Source organism: Bos mutus, chromosome 2 (genome assembly GCF_027580195.1).
Source record: "Bos mutus isolate GX-2022 chromosome 2, NWIPB_WYAK_1.1, whole genome shotgun sequence".
In the NCBI taxonomy this organism is placed as follows: domain Eukaryota; kingdom Metazoa; phylum Chordata; class Mammalia; order Artiodactyla; family Bovidae; genus Bos; species Bos mutus.
Window position 1 is genome coordinate 4,180,055 of NC_091618.1, and position 18,517 is coordinate 4,198,571.

The 18,517-nt window shown below is 61.6% G+C and overlaps 2 protein-coding genes across 12 annotated transcripts in view; both read right to left on the reverse strand.

The window, feature by feature from the left end:
• KIF17 (kinesin family member 17) overlaps nt 1-2,676 on the reverse strand; it is a 52,470-nt gene extending 49,794 nt beyond the window's left edge. For both annotated transcript variants that reach the window (XM_070382349.1, XM_070382339.1), the window contains exons 1-2: nt 2,535-2,676; nt 1,182-2,374 (exon numbers count right to left, since the gene is read on the reverse strand). In XM_070382349.1, the coding sequence (XP_070238450.1) occupies nt 1,182-1,412 (231 nt within the window). In that variant the 5' untranslated portion in view covers nt 1,413-2,374; nt 2,535-2,676. The remainder of the gene's footprint in view (nt 1-1,181; nt 2,375-2,534) is intronic.
• A 205-nt stretch (nt 2,677-2,881) lies between these two features.
• Nucleotides 2,882-17,308, reverse strand: SH2D5 (SH2 domain containing 5). Of its 10 annotated transcripts, XM_070382391.1 has the most exons (11): nt 17,190-17,271; nt 14,780-14,964; nt 12,077-12,205; nt 11,723-11,806; nt 11,186-11,260; nt 9,995-10,141; nt 8,549-8,797; nt 8,229-8,403; nt 7,754-7,862; nt 6,989-7,148; nt 2,882-5,853 (listed from the first exon to the last, which is right to left on the reverse strand). In XM_070382391.1, the coding sequence occupies exons 3-11, from the start codon at nt 12,161-12,163 to the stop codon at nt 5,650-5,652; spliced, it is 1,290 nt and encodes a 429-aa protein (XP_070238492.1). In that variant the 5' UTR covers nt 12,164-12,205; nt 14,780-14,964; nt 17,190-17,271; the 3' UTR covers nt 2,882-5,649. The 10 variants fall into 10 exon arrangements, with proteins under 10 accessions (XP_070238492.1, XP_070238508.1, XP_070238485.1 ...); XM_070382407.1 differs by lacking the exon at nt 14,780-14,964 and having other exon boundaries at nt 8,229-8,400; nt 17,190-17,308; XM_070382384.1 differs by lacking the exon at nt 14,780-14,964 and having other exon boundaries at nt 17,190-17,308.
• Nucleotides 17,309-18,517: the final 1,209 nt, after the last annotated feature.

An 18,517-nucleotide genomic window follows, 5' to 3' on the forward strand; every position in this document is an offset into this window, starting at 1 on the left:
ACCTCCAGTCACACCCTCACTGCTGGGGGGCTCTGGGGTCCGGAACACTTCAACCCCCACAAGGGGTTCTGACCATAGCCCAAGGAGGTGCGCTGGAGAATGTTAGCTGGCCTGCTGGCCAAAGCAGAAAGGCTCCAGGGAAAACGCCTTTCGGAAACACTGGGTTAGAGAAGTCAAACTAGTTTCTCCGCTGCCAGACTCCCCAGAGCCCCAGGTATCCTCATGGGCAGTGGGGTACAGGCAGCAATTCTTCAACTTTTCTTTTTGCCTGGAACAACACCTCACATCCTGACATCTCACTTCACTAGCGAATTTGCCGTCCAACTGGGAAGATGGCAATAGCGAGGAAAGAACCCTTGGCCAGAAAACACCAGGTGTAGCCCCGTCTCCTCAGAAACTCTCTGTGGGAGCTCAGCAGTTTCCTCCCTCCGGGCCTCAGCCTCCCCTCTGTGATATGGCAGCCTCCCTGCCCTGCAGCTCCAAGAAGCTCCTTAGCATGAGAGGGTGAAGACAAGCAAAAGCCCCGTGAAGGGGTGAGAACTGCTGTTGCCTCCCCATTCTTCCAGCGCCAGGGAGGAAGGTAAGTCAGACCAAACGTCGAGGGTTTCGCTCCTCCGAGTCCAAGGCCTGGTCAAAGCCTTCTCTCTGCACAATTGAGATTCCTCCCTCCACACACACACATATATATATAAGCTTGTAGCCTGACGGGCCTCTCAGGAAGCTGGAGCGGGGGTGATGACGGAGAAGACTCCGGGTGCTGAGGGCAGAAAGCGGGGGCCAGGGCAGAGCAGAGGCGAGAGGAGAAGGGGGAGGCTGAGGAGGACCCGGGGCTCTTGGGAGGCTGGGGAAGTGATCGGAGTTTTCAGAGGAGTCCTGAGGCTGCCTGGGTGAGGGTGGGAGGCAAGTGGTCGCGGGGGCTGGAGTTCCTGTGGGGAACGGCGGAAGGATGGGGTGAGAACCAGCCTTGGCACCAGGAGCAGTGGGGGACCCAGACAGACATTGCGGGTGGCTTCCAGCTGTCTCCTGAGGGGACGGAAGTCTTCAGCCTGCCGCTGTCCACCTGCGGCCCCTCCAGAAGAGCCTTCCCGCCCGGCCTGGGGGGGCAGCGCCGGCCCTCAGGAGCCTTCCGAGGGGCCCCAGGTCCTGCCCAGAGGGTCTCCTGGGGAAGCGGGGGCCCTCACCTCCACCAGCGGGTAGGCGATCTCGTTGTAGATCTGCTCGGTGAAGTGGTCCATGTAGTAGGCGCCGTCGAAGGTGAACTGCTTGGGGGGCTGGTCCGCGGCGCCCGGGTTCTGGATGAAGCACTGGCCGCGAGCGGAGTCCACTGTCACTACCGGATGGCAGTTGAGCTCCCGCTCCCGCTGGTTCATGGGGCGGCAGCGCACCACCACCTTCACCGACTCCGAGGCCATGGCGCCGCCGCGGCGGCGGGGGTCCCCCAGGGGCGGCCCGCACGGGACCCCCCAGCAGCCCGGGCCAGGGGGCGGGGCCAGCGCCCGCGCGGCGGCGGGGACCGGGCTCCTCGGGGGGCGCCCGGAGACGAGGAGGAAGCTGGGCGGCGGGGGAGCCGAAGGAGCCGAGCCGGAGCCGCCGCCTCCTCCCGCGCCGGGCTCGCCCGTCTCCCTGAGGTCCGGCCCGGGCGGGGGCGGGGGGCGGGGGGCAGTGGCGGATCCGCGCTGTAGGCGCCGCCGCAGGACCCGGGCCCCCGGAGCCACCCCAACCGCCCGCTTGCTCGCGCGCAAGTCGCCGCGGCGTCCGCGGTTGCTGGGCAACGCCGGGGGCGTCACAGCGCGCGGCTCCCTGACGCCTGCGCCCCGCGCACCGGAGGAAGCCGCACGTGCTGACGTTCCCAGCGCTCGTGCTGACGTTCCCAGCGATCGTGCTGAAGGCTGGTGCGCCCTCGTGGGGGACCCGCGCTGACTTTGTCCACGCGTCTGCTGACTCAGTGCCAGGGGCTGCCCGGTTCAGTTCAATCGCTCAGTCGTGTCCGACTCTTTGCGACCCCAGGGACTGCAGCACGCCAGGCTTCCCTGTCCATCACCAACTCCCGGAGTCTGCTCAAACTCATGTCCTTTGAGTCGGCGATGCCATCCGACCATCTCATCCTCTGTCGTCCCCTTCTCCTCCCGCCTTCAGTCTTTCCCTGATGCTGAGTCAGCTCTTTGCATCAGGTGGCCAAAGTATTGGAGTTTCAGCTTCAGCATCCGTCCTGCCAATGAATATTCAGGACTGATCTCCTTTAGGATAGACTGGTTGGATCTCCTTGCAGTTCAAGGGACTCTCAAGAGTCTTCTCCAACACCACAGTTCAAAAGCATCAATTCTTCGGCGCTCAGCTTTCTTTATAGTCCAGCTCGCACATCCATACGTGACCACTGGAAAAACCATAGCCTTCACTAGACGCTGCACAGCCGTTCTTTTCCAGTCCGCACAGCCCCAGTTCTGAGAGGTTAACCACCTTGCTAGAGGTGGCCCAGGGGAGCCCCCACCAGGAGACATCAGAGGAGTGGCCTCCCTCGGGGGTTAGAGACTTACCGACAAAGGCGACAGGGACCTTGCTGCCCTTTATCCACATCCCTGTATTGACTCGGAAAGGCTGCCCCAGAGCCTGTCACAGCGCCCCCTGCACCCCAACACCGGGCGATGCCAGAGCAAAGCTTCCCTCTAATGCTGCCCTCTGTATTAAGACTCAAGCTGAAGATAGAAAACAAAAAATTTTGAGAGCCAAAGTCCTTTGGCTGGAGAGGCTGCCTGGCCTCTCTCCCCATCCCACCCCGACCCCAGCACAAATTCCTCTAGAAGAGCCCCACTCCAACCCCACCTCCTCTAGACTCCTGTTTGCTAGAAATTATCTGCTATGGGCCAGGCACGGCAATAGACGCTGGGAGATAGCCCAGCCCCTGCCCTGCAGTGCACCTATGGTCTAGTGGGGGAGGCTGACATTTGAAACAAATACTCCACAAACAAAAATCCCACAAATAAAAGAGTATTAACAAACCAAAGGACCAGATGTACTGAATAGTTGGCCAGGATACCTCACCCAGCCTGGGCAGGGAGCCAGGGGGCAGTCAGGGCAGGCTTCCTGAGAGTGAGAGATGGTAAGGTTGAGGAGTTCATCAGTTGAAGGAGAGGAGGGCAAGGAGGCCTGTGCAAAGGCCCTGTGGCATGTTGCGGGAGCAGAAGGATCATCCGATGGCCAGAACATAAGGACTCGAGTCTCTTCCCTATAGGAAATACCCACCGAAGGTTGTAAGCAGGAGTCATTGTTTGAAGCTACCCACACAACTCCTTCAAGACCTCCTGAGCCCGAGGACAGGATCTCTGTCTGGTTCATCATTCAGCGGAAGGGATGGGTGAGAAACGAAAGCAAAGCAGGCCAACTGGACAAAGCCCTCACCTTTCAAAGGAAAAGTCTGTACTCGACAACCCGAAGGAATGCACTTTATTTGTTTCAAGTCTGCACAGTAAGGAGAGCTGGGCTACCCAGGTGGCGATGGTTCAACAGAGGAGACTGCGGTCTGTGATGAAGACGCAGAGGTGTCTGCACACGTGGGTCAGAAACCTAGCCTTGTTCGCACCGTGTGACCCATGAGTGCTGTGTGCAAGCATGTTTAAGTACTGTGGGGACGCTCCCGACACCCTGTCTGCACAGACAACTCATGCAACAAAATCCGTCCCTCACAGAGGTAAGACCAGTTAGCTGGGCTTCTTAAATGTGCACGACTCTGGCGCGGTAATCCTGGGCCCACCACCCTCTCCTCGCCAGGGAAATAGGAGGCTGGGGCTTATGAGGGAACAGGGCTTTGCCCAGGGAGGAGATGGCTTTTGGTAGTAAGGGCTGTAACATGAGTCCGGGTTCCCACTCATATTCAGTACAAAACCACTGCTGTGGTTCCAGTGAAAAGAAAAGAAAGAAAGAAAGTGAAGTCGCTCAGTCGTGTCTGACTCTTTGCAACCCCGTGGACCAGGCTTCTCCGTCCTTGGGCTTCTCCAGGCAAGAATACTGGAGTGGGTTACCATTTCCTTCTCCAGGGGATCTTCCCAACCCAGGGATCGAACCCGGGTCTCCCACATTGGAGGCAGATGCTTTAACCTCTGAGCCACCAGGGTTCCAGTGAAATGAGCCCCTAAAGGACAGCTTCCTTCTATCTCTTGTGAAAAGGCCCCAACCAAGACCCTTTCCTGAGCCAGAGGTTGTAAACTGGGATCACCAGGCCTGAACTTCTGAGGCTCCTCATTCTTTTTATTCCGTTGGGGCTGCTCGTTTTTCCAAGAAACAAGAGTGTATTACTTTCAAGGCATTGCACAGTCACATCCTGTCCCCAGAGAGGGGAGAAGGCAGCCCCCAGACTCACGACTAGGCCTCTGCCTCAGGAGTAGAAGTTCGTCCACCATGAACTTGCTCCCTAGTTTGGGAGACTCATGTTTGTCTGTCCAGTTTATTTATAAAGGGAGACGCCTAGAGCTGTCGGTCGCCACAGGGTCATTTCCCTGGATGGACTCCCCTGTGCCAGCCGAGGCCAAGTGTCCTCTGGCAGGGCCCATGGCGGTTCTGCCTTTAGATGGCTCCTCCCTGACCCTCACCCCCAGTGGGGCTGGCCTAGTGACGTGGTCCCTGACAGATGCCCATTAAGGGAAATGCCATCATTGTGGCCGGGGGTGGGGGGGGGGGACGACTTCCCAGGCAGCCACCAAACCCAGACCCAGTGTGGCCTGCAGGATGAGAGGATCAGGGCCCGGTCAGCCCCGTAGGCCTGTAGCTCACTGCTGGCCCCTCAGAATCAAATGGCCAAAGGAAGTGAGCCTGGGTGGTGGTGGGGCTGGTGTCTTGGTGGTTTTCGGAGGGTGTACGGGAAGGGATGAGTCTGCAACACTTCTTCTGTGTGAGCAGGAAGCCCAACTCTGTGGTTCCGAGCAGACAGAGCAGCCGTCCTAATCTGAGGTTCTCTGGGATCCTCTGCCCCATCAGCCTGCTCACACTGCTTTCTACACTCAGCTGTCCAGCTGCGATCTGGGTGACTTGGCTCCTCTCTGCAGCCTCTTAACCCCGCTCCCTTCAGAACTCAAGGGCGGACTCCTCTCATCTCAAAGGACGTGGGAAACACGCTGTGCTCTGTCTGCCGGGTGTCGCCCCCAAGCTCCACCACGTCGTCCCTGTTTCTCTCACGGAGAGGGTGACTTGGCCCCACACCTTTCTCTCCTGCCTGCCCACACACCTCTCCCTCAGGTGTCTGGCTGCCTTGGTCTGGAGCTCTCTGGGGACGCCCAGTCAGGGCCCCAAGGCCTGGCCTCCTTAGGAGAGGGCCCCACCTGCACTGAAACAACCTTCCTGCCCACCTGGGAAAGCTCCCCACCCAGGAGCAAGGTGAGACCCAGGGAAGGCAAGCATCGAGTCACCCGGCAAGTTCTTGGAAGCCTGGAACTCGGTCTGCCGCACTTGCGATCCTGACGGCCCATGTCCTGGGGAGAAGCCCCTGGCGATCCCCACTCTCCGGGACCCCCACAGGCAGGGAAGTGATGGAAGACTGGTCCCAGGGGCAGTGACTAGATGGAACTGGTGCCCAGAAGGGTGGAAGAGGCCAGAGCCCAGCAGCCCGCTGAGGCTGGGAGCCAGGGTACAGCGGGGCCTGTGGGCGTGGGGCCCCGCCTCCTAGCCCAGACCCTGCAGCTCTGCCTCGGACTTGGCGTGGCCAAGGGGCCGGAGCGTCCGAGGAGGCCGGCCCTCGGGCCCGCAGTCTTGCTCCTCATAGCCGGGGTTCAGGCGGCCCATGTCGAGGGAGCAGAAGAGGCTCCGCTCCGTTCCTGCGTGGTGCTCCACCAGGGCTTCCAGGCTGGGGAACTCGGCCGGCAGGTGCTGGGGAGGGGGCAGGGCAGGGGCTTCAGTTCTAGCCCCCCTTTCCCCACGGATCACACCTCCAACTACCCCACCACCCTGGATGCTGCCTCACTTCAGAAAGGACACTGTACTGCTGCTCCCAGCAGAACCACACCCCTTTCACTCCACACCCCCTCCACCCCCCCTCACCCCCCCACCCGAGGCATGGACAAGACCGAGGCGCTTAGCGTGCAAATAAGGCTGAACATTCAAAAAGCCGCGCCTGCCACTCCAGTACTCTTGCCTGGAAAATCCCATGGACGGAGGAGCCTGGTAGGCAGCAGTCCATGGGGTCGCACAGAGTCGGACACGACTGAGTGACTTCACTGTCACTTTTCACTTTCATGCATTGGAGAAGGAAATGGCAACCCACTCCAGTGTTCTTGCCTGGAGAATCCCGGGGACGGGGGAGCCTGGTGGGCTGCCGTCTATGGGGTAGCACAGAGTTGGACACGACTGAAGCGACTTAGCAGCAGCAGCCCACCCCAGTCCCTGGAAACGTGTGATCAGGCCAGGACTGCAGACCTAGAGGCTGTGTGAACTTAAACGCAAGCCTCTACCCTCTCTGAGTCAGTTTCCTCCTCTGCTAAAAGACGACTTAGGGTGTGGGAAAGCATGACTTTTAAAAGCTGTGATTGATGTAAAAATGCGAGGCATGCCCCTAGCCCAAGATTCCACTGTGTTACGTCGCTTCAGTCCTGTCTTACTCTTTAAGACCCCATGGACTATAGCCCGCCCTGCTCCTCTGTCCATGGGATTCTCCAGGCAAGAATACTGGAGTGGGTTGCCATCTCCTCCTCCAGGGGGGATCTTTCTGACCCAGGGATGGAACCTGCATCTCCTCTATCTCCTGCATTGACAGGCAGGTTCTTTACTACCAGCACCACCTAGGAAGCCCACGACTGTACTTCAAATACCCTACTCTGGTGAGAGAGGGGCCTTAGAGTGGAGCCCGCAGAGTAGAAGTGGGGCCAGAGCCCGAAGGACCAATGACTCAAGAGCTGGACGGAGTGTTAAATAGGGGGTGGGGCCAAAAGGAGTCAATGAGGGGCCTGGGTGAGGGGCGAAGGGGGCGGGGCCTGACGGCGAGGGGCGGGGCTGGGAGCCCTCTCACCTCCACGCAGTAGCGGCCCACGTGGTTCCGGAAGACCTGGTGGGGCACAACGCCACACTGCGTCCTCACCGACAGGCACCACTGGCCATTGGCGCCCGGCTCAGGCCACAGCAGGAAGGCCCCAAGCACGTCTCTCCGCAGCAGGGCGAGGGCGCTGGTCCTGGGAGGGCCGAGGCCAGAGGCTGAGGGCAGGCCCCCTTGTCGGGACCCAGCCTCGGTCTGCTGAACAGCCTAACGGATCCACAGCGTCGGAAACACCGTGCCTGCCTAGAGTACACCTTCCATGAAAGGATGCTTTCTGACTGCCTCTCAGAAAGGTTTCCAAGGGCTACCCTAACCGTTGACCCACTAGGGAGAGAGTTTTAAAGAGCGGGCATTTAGGAAGGCCGTGCCCTGTGACAGGCTTCACCTGAATAACCTTATTTGATCCCTTCCACAGCCCTGCACTGAAGGTCTGTTTGTTTTATTTTAGTTTTTCATCTTTTGGCTGCACTGCACAGTATGTGGGATCCTAGTTCCCCCACCAGGATCGAATCCACGCCCCCTGCACCAGCAGCGCGGAAGTCTTAACCACTGGACCACCAGGGAAGCCCCGAAGGTCCTTTTATTACCCCCATTTTACAGAAAATTGAGGCCCAGGGTGGGGAAGTCTCTGGCCTAAGGTCGGAGAGCCCTCTGTCCAAGGGCAGGGATGCACGTCTCGGCCCCGGGGGAGCTCACAGCCTAGTTTCCCGCCCCTCCCAAAGGGCTGGGCACCACTCCTACCTGGAGATGCCAGCAAAGGCCCAGATGTTCTCCGTCAGGCTTCCCTCGCTCTCTACCAGGCACGAGGGGCCCCCGGGCCCCCGGGGCCAGGCCTCCCACGCGGCAGGAACTAGACCGATCAGAGGGAGGGAGGTCGTCCTCTCCCGCGCCCATTCCCGTTTCACGCCCACAGGCTTCAGCACCGCCCAGGCTTGTCTCTTTACCAAGCCCCCCACTCTCCGCCCAGCCTGCAGACATCGTGCTTCCCCAAAGACACAGGCACACCCAGGCACACGCCTACGCACACTCACTCGCCAGTTACAGCACTTCAGCCGCGCCTCCGCCAACAAACAGCACCTGGGCGCTCAGCCCCGAACACATCCTCGAGCGCGGAGGCCTGGCACTCACAGGCTTCTACAGTCACAGCCCGCAGACCCTGCAGCTCAGGCCCACCCTCGTCCAACCCACGCCGGTGCACGCGTGCCCGGCAACTCACGGGCCTCGCGGGCGGACAGCTGCAGCTGCGTCTCATAGGTGCAGGCGCGGTAGGCCCCGGAGCGGAGCACCTTGCTGCGGATGGCCTTCTTGCGCACCAGCGTGGGCGAGCAGTACGGGTTCCCCAGGCGCAAGTGGCGGGTGCCCCCGCGGCTCGCCGACTCCAGCAGCTCCTTCTAGGGAGGGCCCCGCAGGAGCGCCCAGACTCAGGCCCGGCCATAACCCCTCCCACGGAAATCCGGCACCCGCCCCCCTCTACCTCCAAACCCTCGCCCTGGTCCCCCGGTCCCCTGCCCACTCCCTGGCTGGGGTGCTGCATACCCCGCTGCCCCCAGACCCCTCTGCTGGCAGCCGCCGGAAGGAGACCAGTGCGTTAACGTTCTGTGAGAGCTGATCCCGGCCGAAGGGTTCCCGTACTAGGCCAGGGGGGCCCCCGGGGCCGGGCACGGGCTTCAGGGGAGCGTCCCCCACAGGCTCCGGGCAGGGCTCGGGCCGCGCCCGCTCCTCCGGGTGCTGGAGGAGGTAAGCGAGCTGGAAGGAGCGGCAGAGCAGCAGGTGAAGGATCTGAACCTGGGGAGGGAGAGGGAGGCATGCTCAGCTGGGGGGCTCCTGGGGGGTCCCTGGGCATCAACCCATGGGCCAGGGGTGCCTGCAGCCCCCTGGCTTGAGGTGGTCTTCCCTATTCTTCCTGAGAAAACGAATACTTATCCCCCCAAACCTCACCACCATGCAGCCTCCCCTCCCATCTTCCTTGATTCATTTAACAAACAGGGAGCATCTACCTTGTTCCAGGCATCATGCTTGGAGCTGGGAATGCATGGGCTAAATGCACTGCTAGCCCTCAGTTACTAACCCCACCTATATCCTCTTAGAGGTGTGGCTCAGAGTCCAGGCCCTGAAGTCGCAGGACCTGGGATCTGATCCTGGCTCTGTCAGATATAAACTGCTGGGTGACCCCTGGGTACAACATGGCATCTCTGTGCCCCTGTAATGACATGGACCACGGGAAACCTCCCCCAGGAGAGGCCCTGCATATTCGATCCATCACACATGCATCATCCAGCCCCGATATGGAACTGTGAGCTCCAAAAGTTCAAGGGTCACGGCTCTGCCACCAGTCACCCCAGTAGCCACACAGAGCTCGACACACGGGTGACGGCAGAGGCCTGCTGCCTGGAACCAAGCCCAGGCCCTGCTGCCCAAATGGCCAGCCGCCGCGGATCCACTGTTAACAGCGGTCACACTGACTTTGACGTTTAGGATCCACCCATCCATCCTCTCTCCCCACAGGGGCAAGCAACAGAACAGTTCAAGACCCGGACCCAGCCTCTGCGCTCAAAGAGTTCCAGTGACTGCAGTGAGGGGCAGACAGATGGCAGAGTGTGGTTCAGGTCACAGGATGGCAGAAGGCCGGGTGGTCTGGAGGATTCAAGGTGGCTGAGCCCCAAAGGGCAAGCTGGAATTTGCCAGGGGGAGGGGGAGGGGCATGGAGGCAGACAGAACAGCAAGGGCAAAGGCCTGGCAGTGTAAGCCTCCCGGCCTGGTGCCCATCTCCCAGCCTGGGGCATGCTGAGTCCACTGACTCACTTTGGGGGGTTCCTCCAAGGGCAGAGCCACAGAAGGAGCCAGGGTGGCAAGCCGGGGGGCAGGGGTGCTCAGGCCAGCTCGCTGAGCCAGCCACGGCCTCGGTCCCTGGGACCCACGTGGACCCACAGCACACCGCCCCCCCAGCCCCAGGCCTGGGCCCCTGCCCTGGGCCCCGGGTACCTCTCCAGGCTGGCTGCCCACAAAGAGGTGGCAGAAGAGCTTGCTGGCTGGGCTCCTGGGGTTTCGGGCCATGAAGGCAAACTGGCAGTCGGCCGGGCACCAGGTGGCATAGAGGATGCGCCTCAGGGCGTGCGCCATCAGGAGCACCTGGGAGGCAGCAGGCCCGCGGCCTCCATCAGACCCACCGTGTGGCCCGCAGATACTGGCCAGCACGCGCAGCCCCGCGGGCACCATGCCCCAGCCGGCAGCCTCCCGGGTCTGCCCTCCAGCCTGGGTGCCCAGCTGGGGGCCCACCCAGCTCCTTCGATGAAGAACTCTGCCCTGCTTCCAGGCCTGCCCAAACTGCACTTCCCAGGGGCACCCTCATCCTTTACACGGACCTTGAGCTTGGGGCCCCTGCCCTGGGCTGCCAGCCAGCTGACCGGGGTGGTCGTGCTGAGTCATGGAGCCCAGAGGCAGAGCGTTCACGGCCTGCAGGGTCACAGGGACAGGCAGCGGGGGCCAGCCCTGGGCTTGCACTCCTGGTCTCTGGAGTCAGGCGACCAGGGTTTGAATCCGGGCTGTGCTACTCCCTGTCTGGTGCCTTGGGCGGCTGAGTACAGTCTCTGAGCCCTTGCTGGGATCGGTGTGAAGGAGGGACAGGACTCCTCTGATGGGGCTGTTGGAGGGTCAGAGAGACCTCGGGCAGTTGGCACAGGTCCTGACCCTAGGGCCCCCCCCGTGCCAGCTCTGGATGTGTTGGCACCACATCTTAGGTGAGTGGCGCCAAGTCATGGGGCACCCAGTCTGGCACGTGGTTAGAGTTCTTTTTTTTGGGGTGGTTTTTCACCCTGTTTGGGTGACCAAACAGGGGCTCCCAGCCGGCCTCCAGCCTCCCTGGCCCTTTTCCCCAGTCATGAGAGGCTGGCCACAGGCCCCTGACCCAGCCTGGGGACTGGCCCAGACCTCATGGGGTCGGCTGGGCCTGACGCTCAAGCTAGGATCTGGTCCCTGGAGATTCTAGGGCTGGAGGTAGGGGTGGGGTGGGCTGGGGAGAAACTCCGTGGAGCTGCCTTGGAGGGCCCTTGGAGAGAGGACGTCCAAAGGCCCAGGACAGGCTGAGAAACCAGGGAGGCTGCAGGACTGGGTGCAGGCGTGTCCCCAGGGAGGAGGACACCTGCGGGGTCCTCATCTGCACCCCGGGGCTCCTACCTCACCCTCCCCGCTGTAGATCTTGAGGCCCTGAAGGCTGAATTTCAGGATGACAGCCCGCCGTCGGGGACAGTCCTGGGTGGGAGAGAGGTGGTGGGGGTCGTCGTCACTGCCCGGGCAGGCCCAGCCTGGCCTCTGACCTCTGGGCTGGTCAGCCTGCCCCCGCAGCTGCCAAGGGGCAGAGCACTGGACGGGGAGCCCCCAGGGGGCTGGCGCAGCGTGCATGGCTCCTGGCAGATGAACCCTGCGGCCCGTGATGACCGCCCCCCATATCTCCCACCCGTGGGCCCCAGGTCACGACTGCCCAGGGGAAGGGAGCCCCGGGGCATGAGGAATGTGGCTCCAGGAGCCTGTGTGTAGTCCCAAGGGCACCCGCCTCCCAGAATGGCTTTGGTCCCACCCTTCCCTGGGCCTCACTTGCTCCATCTTTCTGAATGCGGGGCTGGGGTAGACCCGAGGGGCTCAGAAGTCATTCCCAGCCTGATACTCTAGGTCTCTGAGCCCAGCGGGGAAGTGCCCCCTGCCCCAGCCCCATACCTTCAGTGCCCACAGCTGCTGCTGGACCAGCCACACGCTCTCCTGGGGGTCCAGGTCGTCCACGGGGAAGGAGCCCACGTACTGCTTGGGGGCAGGGGTGGGGGAGTCAGGCCCCTGGCCCCATCCCCGCTCTCCACGTGACCCTCCTCACACACACTGCACTGTGGGGGAGGCTGGTGGGTGGCAGAGGGCATCCCCGGGGGCCAGGCTCCACCGCCCGAGGCCCCAAGGCCTCATTCGTGCTCACACACTCCAGAGCTGGGCTGGAAGCAGCCCTGGGCCCATGGCTCCTCCCCCACCTAGGGCCGGCCCCGCCCCACCTCACAGCTCCCCCAGGGGGCCCACCCTACCCACCTGGGCAAACTTGGTGATGCACCGGGGCCGCTGAGGGGCAGGGCCGCAGTCGGAGGCCCTCCGGCCCCCGGCCCCTGCCTTCTGCATGGTCCCCAGGGCGGCTGGCTTCCCGCTTGGATGGAGAGGAGGCTGCAAAGGGCAGGGTGAGGAGGGCTGGCGCCCAAGGCTGGTGCACAGCCTCGGAGCACCCGTCAGAGGCTCCCCTCCATGTATGGCATCCAGCAAACCCTGCCTGAGCGCCTGCTGTGTGTGCCAGGCAGCGTCCTGTGTGCTGAGACACGGGGGACACACACCCCGGGCAAAACGACAAACTTCCGCCTGCCCCTGTAGAGCCGACACTCAACTAAGCCGTCAGTAAGATACGGAACAGGTCAAATGGTGACAAGGGGCTTTCCTGGTGGCCCAGCTGGTAAAGAATCCGCCTGCAATGCAGGAGACCTGTGTTCGAACCCTGGGGTGGGAAGATCCCCTGGAGAAGGGCAAGGCTACCCACTCCAGTATTCTGGGCTGGAGAATTCCACGGACTACAGTCCATGGGGTCGCAAAGAGTCGGACACGACAGGGACTAACACAGACGGTGATAAAGCAGAGAGGAGGCCAAAGGGCAGGGGGGGTGACCACGGCCGAGAAGACCTCGCTGAGGCGTGAGGTTGGAGGAAGGGGGAGCGGACATGTAGCCAGCTTGTGCAGAGTGCCAGGAGAGGGGGACCCTGGGAGGTACCACCCAAGAGGAGGCGTGTGACAGCGGCCTGAACAGGGTCTGCGAAGGCCCGGAGCAGCTGGGCAGCTGGGGCCCCGAGGCAGAACTTACCAGAGCAGCGCCCGGGGTGGGGTCAGCCCAAAACGTCACACAAGGGGACTGAGGCGCTGCCCTATGGGCGGCGGGGAGCCACAGCAGGTGCCAGGCAGGAGGCCGGGAGTCCACGGGGCAGCGGTGGCCCCTGAACGAGGGGCCAAGGCTGCGTCACGGGACCCTGGCTCCTTCTGCCCAGCCTGACCCCAGCCCCTGCCCAAAGCGCCCACCCCAACCAGAGCCAGTACTGGTGCTGAGTCAGAGGGGAGGGAGGGCGGACCCGGCCCAACCCCGGCGCTAGTCTTTCCTGGATCTCCCGGACCTCCCAGCGGAGGAGAGGAGGGACGCTGCCTTCCAGACTGTTCTCAGGGGCAGGGAGGGGGCGTCCTGCCCCCTCAGAGCTCAGGGCACAGCTGGTGTTCGGTGAATGTGGTATGAACGCATCCTGCCACCGCGGAGCCTGCATGTGGCAACTGGAGAAGCTGACGCCCCGCCACGGAGCCGGCTCTCGGGAATGAAGAATGAAGACCCAGCGCGGCCACAACAGAGATGAAAAAACAGCAGCAACAACAACACACGCATCACGAAACGGAAGGACTGAGTGCCTCTGCCTCAGCCTCAGGACTCGGCTCCCTCAGGCTTCCCTCGGGCCAATTTTAGACATCCGCGTCCGTCCCCCATCCTGGAGGGCTGCGTCTTACCAGGCTACTCAGAATCCGTGCATTTGGGATCAGAGAGACCCGGGTCCAAATCCTGTGTGATGTTGCATAAGCTGCTTCACCTCACTGAGCCCCCATTTCCTCAACCCCAAATATGGGGTAACGTGCGGCACTGGTGAGAGCTGAATGGGGGCACAGAGCCGCGCACGATGCCCGCCAGGCTCAGAGCTGTGACCAGCAAGTGCGGTCTCGTGGGGAATGTGGTCGTTGTTGCTCAGTCGCTCAGTCGTGTCCGACTCTTTGCAACCCCATGGACTGCAGCACGCCAGGCCTCCCTGTCCATCACCAACTCCCGGAGTTTGCTCAAACTCATGTCCATTGAGTCAGTGATGCCATCCAACCATCTCATCCTCTGTCGCCCCCTTCTCCTGCCTTCAGTCTTTCCCAGCATCAGGGTCTTTTCCAGTGAGTTGGCTCTCCACGGCAGGGGGCCAAAGTACGGGGGAATGGGGGAGCCCCTCAGAAGGGGAACTCAGGGGACAGTGAGGTCTGATTACTGTCAGTACCCTCCTTGCAGCAGGCCACACCTGAGAGAAGACCACCCGGCCCGGGAGGGCAGACGTGCCTGGGGGCCGTGATTCCTGCCAGGAGAAAGCAGGGGTCAGCCAAGGCGCTGGGCAGGAGATGGGTGCACCTCGGGTGTGCTCGAGCACCGGCAGGAGTCCTGGACAAGTGGGGTTTGGGAGATCGCCAAGAGCCCGGGAATGGCCCCTACCTCAGCCTTGCCCCTGACCGTCAGCCCCAGGCTCAGGCCAGCTTGGGGCACTAGCAGCATGAAAGGGCAGCAGTGAGCCCTTAAAGGGAGGCTGCACAGTCCCCTCCAGGGCTTCCTGGTTCTGCCCTCCTGCTTTCCTGGGCCCTCTCACCTCTCTTCACTTTTTGATCCTAATTCTTTTTCACATCATGACCATTACCTACTGTCATTTTACTTTCAAATACAGCAAGGTTAGGGTGTAACGCACAGAAGCTATGTGGCCCTGGTTCCAGGCACGGAGATGGGGCTTCCAGGGAACTCGACCTTCAACACATCCTGGGCTGGGATGCCTGGTGCCCGTAGGCAGGGGTGGGGGGAAACAGAGGCGGCAGAGACCAAAACCAAACCAAATGGGGCAAAAGGGAGAGAGGGAAGGAACAGGATGAAAAGACTGGCACACCCAGACAGCGTATTGAAAAGCAGAGACATTACTTTACCGGCAAAGGTCCGTCTAGTCAAAGCTATGGTTTTCCAGTAGTTATGTACGGATGTGAGAGTTGGACTATACAGAAGGCCGAGAGCCGAAGAACTGCTGCTTTCAAACTGTGGTGTTGGAGAAGACTCTTGAGAGTCCCTTGGACTGCAAGGAGATCCAACCAGTCCATCCTAAAGGAGATCAGTCCTGAAAATTCATTGGAAGGACTGATGCTGAAGCTGATGTCAACAGCTGACTCACTAGAAAAGACCCTGATGCTGGGAAAGATTGAAGGTGGGAGCAGAAGGGGATGACAGAGGATGAGATTTTTGGATGGCATCACCGACTCAATGGACATGACTTTGAGCAAACTCCAGGAGATAGTGAAGGACAGGGAAGCCTGGCGTGCTGCAGTCCATGGGGTTGCAAAGAGTAGGACTTGACTTAGTGACTGAAGAAGCAGCAGCAGCAAGAACAGAGGAGTGAGAAGAAAGACAATGGAAAGAGAGATAAGGGAGAGATAGGAGGAGGGAGAGGTGGGGAGCAGGGAGCACGTCTCACAGCTCACACCCAGCCTGACCGCTGCAGCAGCCCTCAGAAGGTGGGGGTAGACACTGGAAGGAGGCGCCGGCCAGCCATGTCTGAGGCTGCAAACAGCCTCCTCCCTACATCCAGAGCTGTAGCTTTCTTGGGGACACCCTGGGGTGTAGGCTGTGGGGGTGCAGGGGGGAAACCAGGCCACTGGGCCCTCTTATGGGTCCCACTTCACCCCCACATCACCTGATCCTTCTTCCCCCCACCTTGGAAAACTGGAAGTTTCTCCCTCCTACACCCGAGGGGTACAGTACCTTTCAGCCCCAGACTGCCCAGGGACCAGGGAGGGGAGAGGCTCACCGAACCCTGGAAACAGACCCGCTGACCTATTCCAGGCACAGACATGCACGGATCCCTTTCATCAGATCTGTTTTTCTTAGGTTTTGCACAAGAGCCTGGCTCTGGGCCAGAATCATCCTAAGGGGACACATTTGGAACAAGGCTGGGGCCCTTCTCTTGCTCCTCTGATGTTTTCCAGGTCCCGCTTAGAGACCGGGCACCGGATGGGTTGGCTACCTCGAGGGGCAAGGACGGGGGCCTCTACTGCGCTGTACTGCAGCCAAGTGGCGTCCTAAGGAGGGCCCACCTTCCAGCATCACAGGAGACCCCTCAGCCTGCAGACTCAGTGCTTAGCAAATGGTGGCTCAGAGGATGAAGCCACCTGCCCAAAGTCACACAGCAAAAGGGGAGGTGGGAACCCATCGTGGGTCTATAGGGCTCTTCCCCCCTCCCTGCCCCCTCACCCCCGCCATGGCAGTGTCCACCCCCAAGAAAGCAGGTGTCCACCTCCTGAGTTTGGTGGGTCCCAGCCTACCCAGGGACAGTGAGGTGAGGAAGCAACAGCAATTGTGCTGGGGGTGGATGTGATCAGCTGCTTTATCCTGCTGCCTGCCTCCCGGGCCAGACAGCCTGGGACTGCCAGAGGCACTCCAGTCTCACCACACTGTCTTTGGCTGCGCAGCACAGAAGAGCCCCCTCCCTAGCCCCAGGACAGCCCCCTGCCCCCAGGACAAGCCCCCGCCCCTTGCCATCCCTGCTTGCCCTGGGCCACAGGGTGGGAGAGACTAAGGTCAAGACCGTGGACGGTGGGGTCCCCACGAGGTTGGCTGATGTAACCAACATCAGCCTCCATGTCCTCAAACAGAGAGTGGGCTTAATGATAGCAGCTGCCTTCTGGAGTTGTTCATCTATCTGTTCCTTCTGAGAACATTTCCAAGCGCTACGTTCCAGGTGAACAAAACAAAGTCCCAGCCCTCAGCAAGGGGGCCTGAGGAGGGGCGGGGGTGGATACTGGAAATCAACATTTCAGCGGGGCTGAAGCGACTTGGAGGAAAATATGGCAGAGCGAAGAGGACCAAGGATCTGCGTGCGTCTGTGTCGGGGAGGGTGGGGGGAGGTGCCAACAAATACAGTCTCGTCTCCCCGCGCAGACGACATGAAGAGCAAAGTGCTGTTTTCAGGATTTTCAGTGGGGCCGAAACCAGATGCGCGGCGGTACAGAGCGCTCCGCAGCGTGGGGAATTATCCCTATCACTGTAATGCCCAGGGTCCCCGGCCGGCCCCGGGGGCGGAGAAAGTCTTGCTCACTCCCCGCTCCCCGACAGAGGGGCGAGCGAGGCAGGACGCTAGCCAAGGGGATGGTGGAGGTGATGGACGGTGATGGTGGAAGTGACAGATGATGACGGTGATGAGCGAAAGGGACAGACAGGCGTCTCCCTATCCGACACGCGCCCCCCCCAGCCACCCACGCACTCCAATCTCCACGCCCCGGGACCGAGTCTCGCTCCCGCCGATCCGCCAGTCCCAGCCCCCGCCCGGCTCCCCGGGTGCTCACTCACCGCGGGCTCGGTGTCCCGTCCCTGCCGCTCGGCGCCGCGACCGCGAGCCTGCACCGCGCACCCCTCCCCTGCCTCCTCCGACTCCCAGCGCAGCCCCCACGTGGCCGCGGCGACCAGCTCCCGCAACGCCCGGCCCTCGGCCTCGCCCGCCCAATCGGCGCCCGCGGACCGTTCCGCACGCCCGCGCCGCCCAATCAGAGGCCGCGAGGGGCCCTGGCTCCGCCCCCTTCGTCTCGCGCCCGGGCGCTCCGCCTTTAAAGCGAGAGCCCGGGGGCGCTCACGGCCGCCCAGGATGCCTCCTTCCGGGCGGGTGGGGGAACCTGAGTGCTGGGGGCCCCGCCGATGGTTCCCCACTCTTGGGGCGGCTTTCCCCTCCCTCCTCTCACCCTCCACCCCCCAACTCCACCCCACCCCACCCCCCGCCATCCCCGGCTATAGTTTTTCTCCCTTCTCGTCATCTCGGTGGCGGCTGCGGCAGCACCTCCTCCAAGAAGCCTTCCCTGACCACCACCGGTGACCTCACCTCCTTAAAGCGCTCGCCACTCTGGCCCATCAGCCTGACTAACCCCTGTTACTAGAGGGCCCTTGGCCCCGGCCCGGAGGCGCCTCTCTCCCTAGTGCGCCTGGCCAGCAGTAGGCGTTCGGGGCTTGTCGTCTTGATGAGTGAATGAAAAAAGCGTCAGGATCCGGCCTCTGGGGCCCCCCGGCCAGTCTCAGCCCTGATTCCCTCAGCCCCAGAGAGGTGGGAGGTGTGGCGCAGGCCTTTCCTCGCCCTGTTTCTGCCGGCCGTCCTGGGCCGTTCCTTGTAAGAGATTTAACTGAGCTTGCGCAGTCGGCTCTGAGAAATCTGGGCAGTTAGCTCTACGGGGCCGAGGTGGGGGGTGGGGTGGGGCGCATGACCCTGTCCTTTGGGTTACATGGAAATCCACCGAAATGGGGTGAGCAAATCCAGCCGAGTGTCAGCACAGACCCTCTGCTAAGTCGCTTCCGTTGTGTCTGTTCTGGGACAGCTCACCGGGCTCCTCTGTCCATGAGGTTCTCCAGGCAAGAATATTGGAGTGGGTTGCTATTTCCTTCTTCAACAGACCTTGTATGTGCCACAGAAATAAATAGCAAGCCCAGTTGAGCCCAGTCTTTGGAATGTATGACATCTGAATTCTGCAGAGGTAACGCCAGTAGCTGCCACACGGCAGGAAAGAAGGGGCAGCAAAGGCAGGCGGGCACCCTGAGGGAGGTGGGTGGGCACCGCTGAGGTCTGAGTGCCTTAGGGGAGTGGGGGAGGAGGCAGGCGTGAGCCCTGCGGGCCTGCTGGGCATCGCTTCATCTCC

Coding starts and splice junctions, on each gene's coding strand:
- SH2D5 (XM_070382384.1), bottom strand. CDS start 12,163: ATGCAGAAGGCAGGGGCCGGGGGCCGGAGGGCCTCCGACTGCGGCCCT. Junction 8,404..8,548: donor AGGGGTCTGGGGGCAGCGGG/GTATGCAGCACC, acceptor GGCCCTCCCTAG/AAGGAGCTGCTGGAGTCGGC. Junction 7,149..7,753: donor GCCTTTGCTGGCATCTCCAG/GTAGGAGTGGTG, acceptor CGGCCCTCCCAG/GACCAGCGCCCTCGCCCTGC.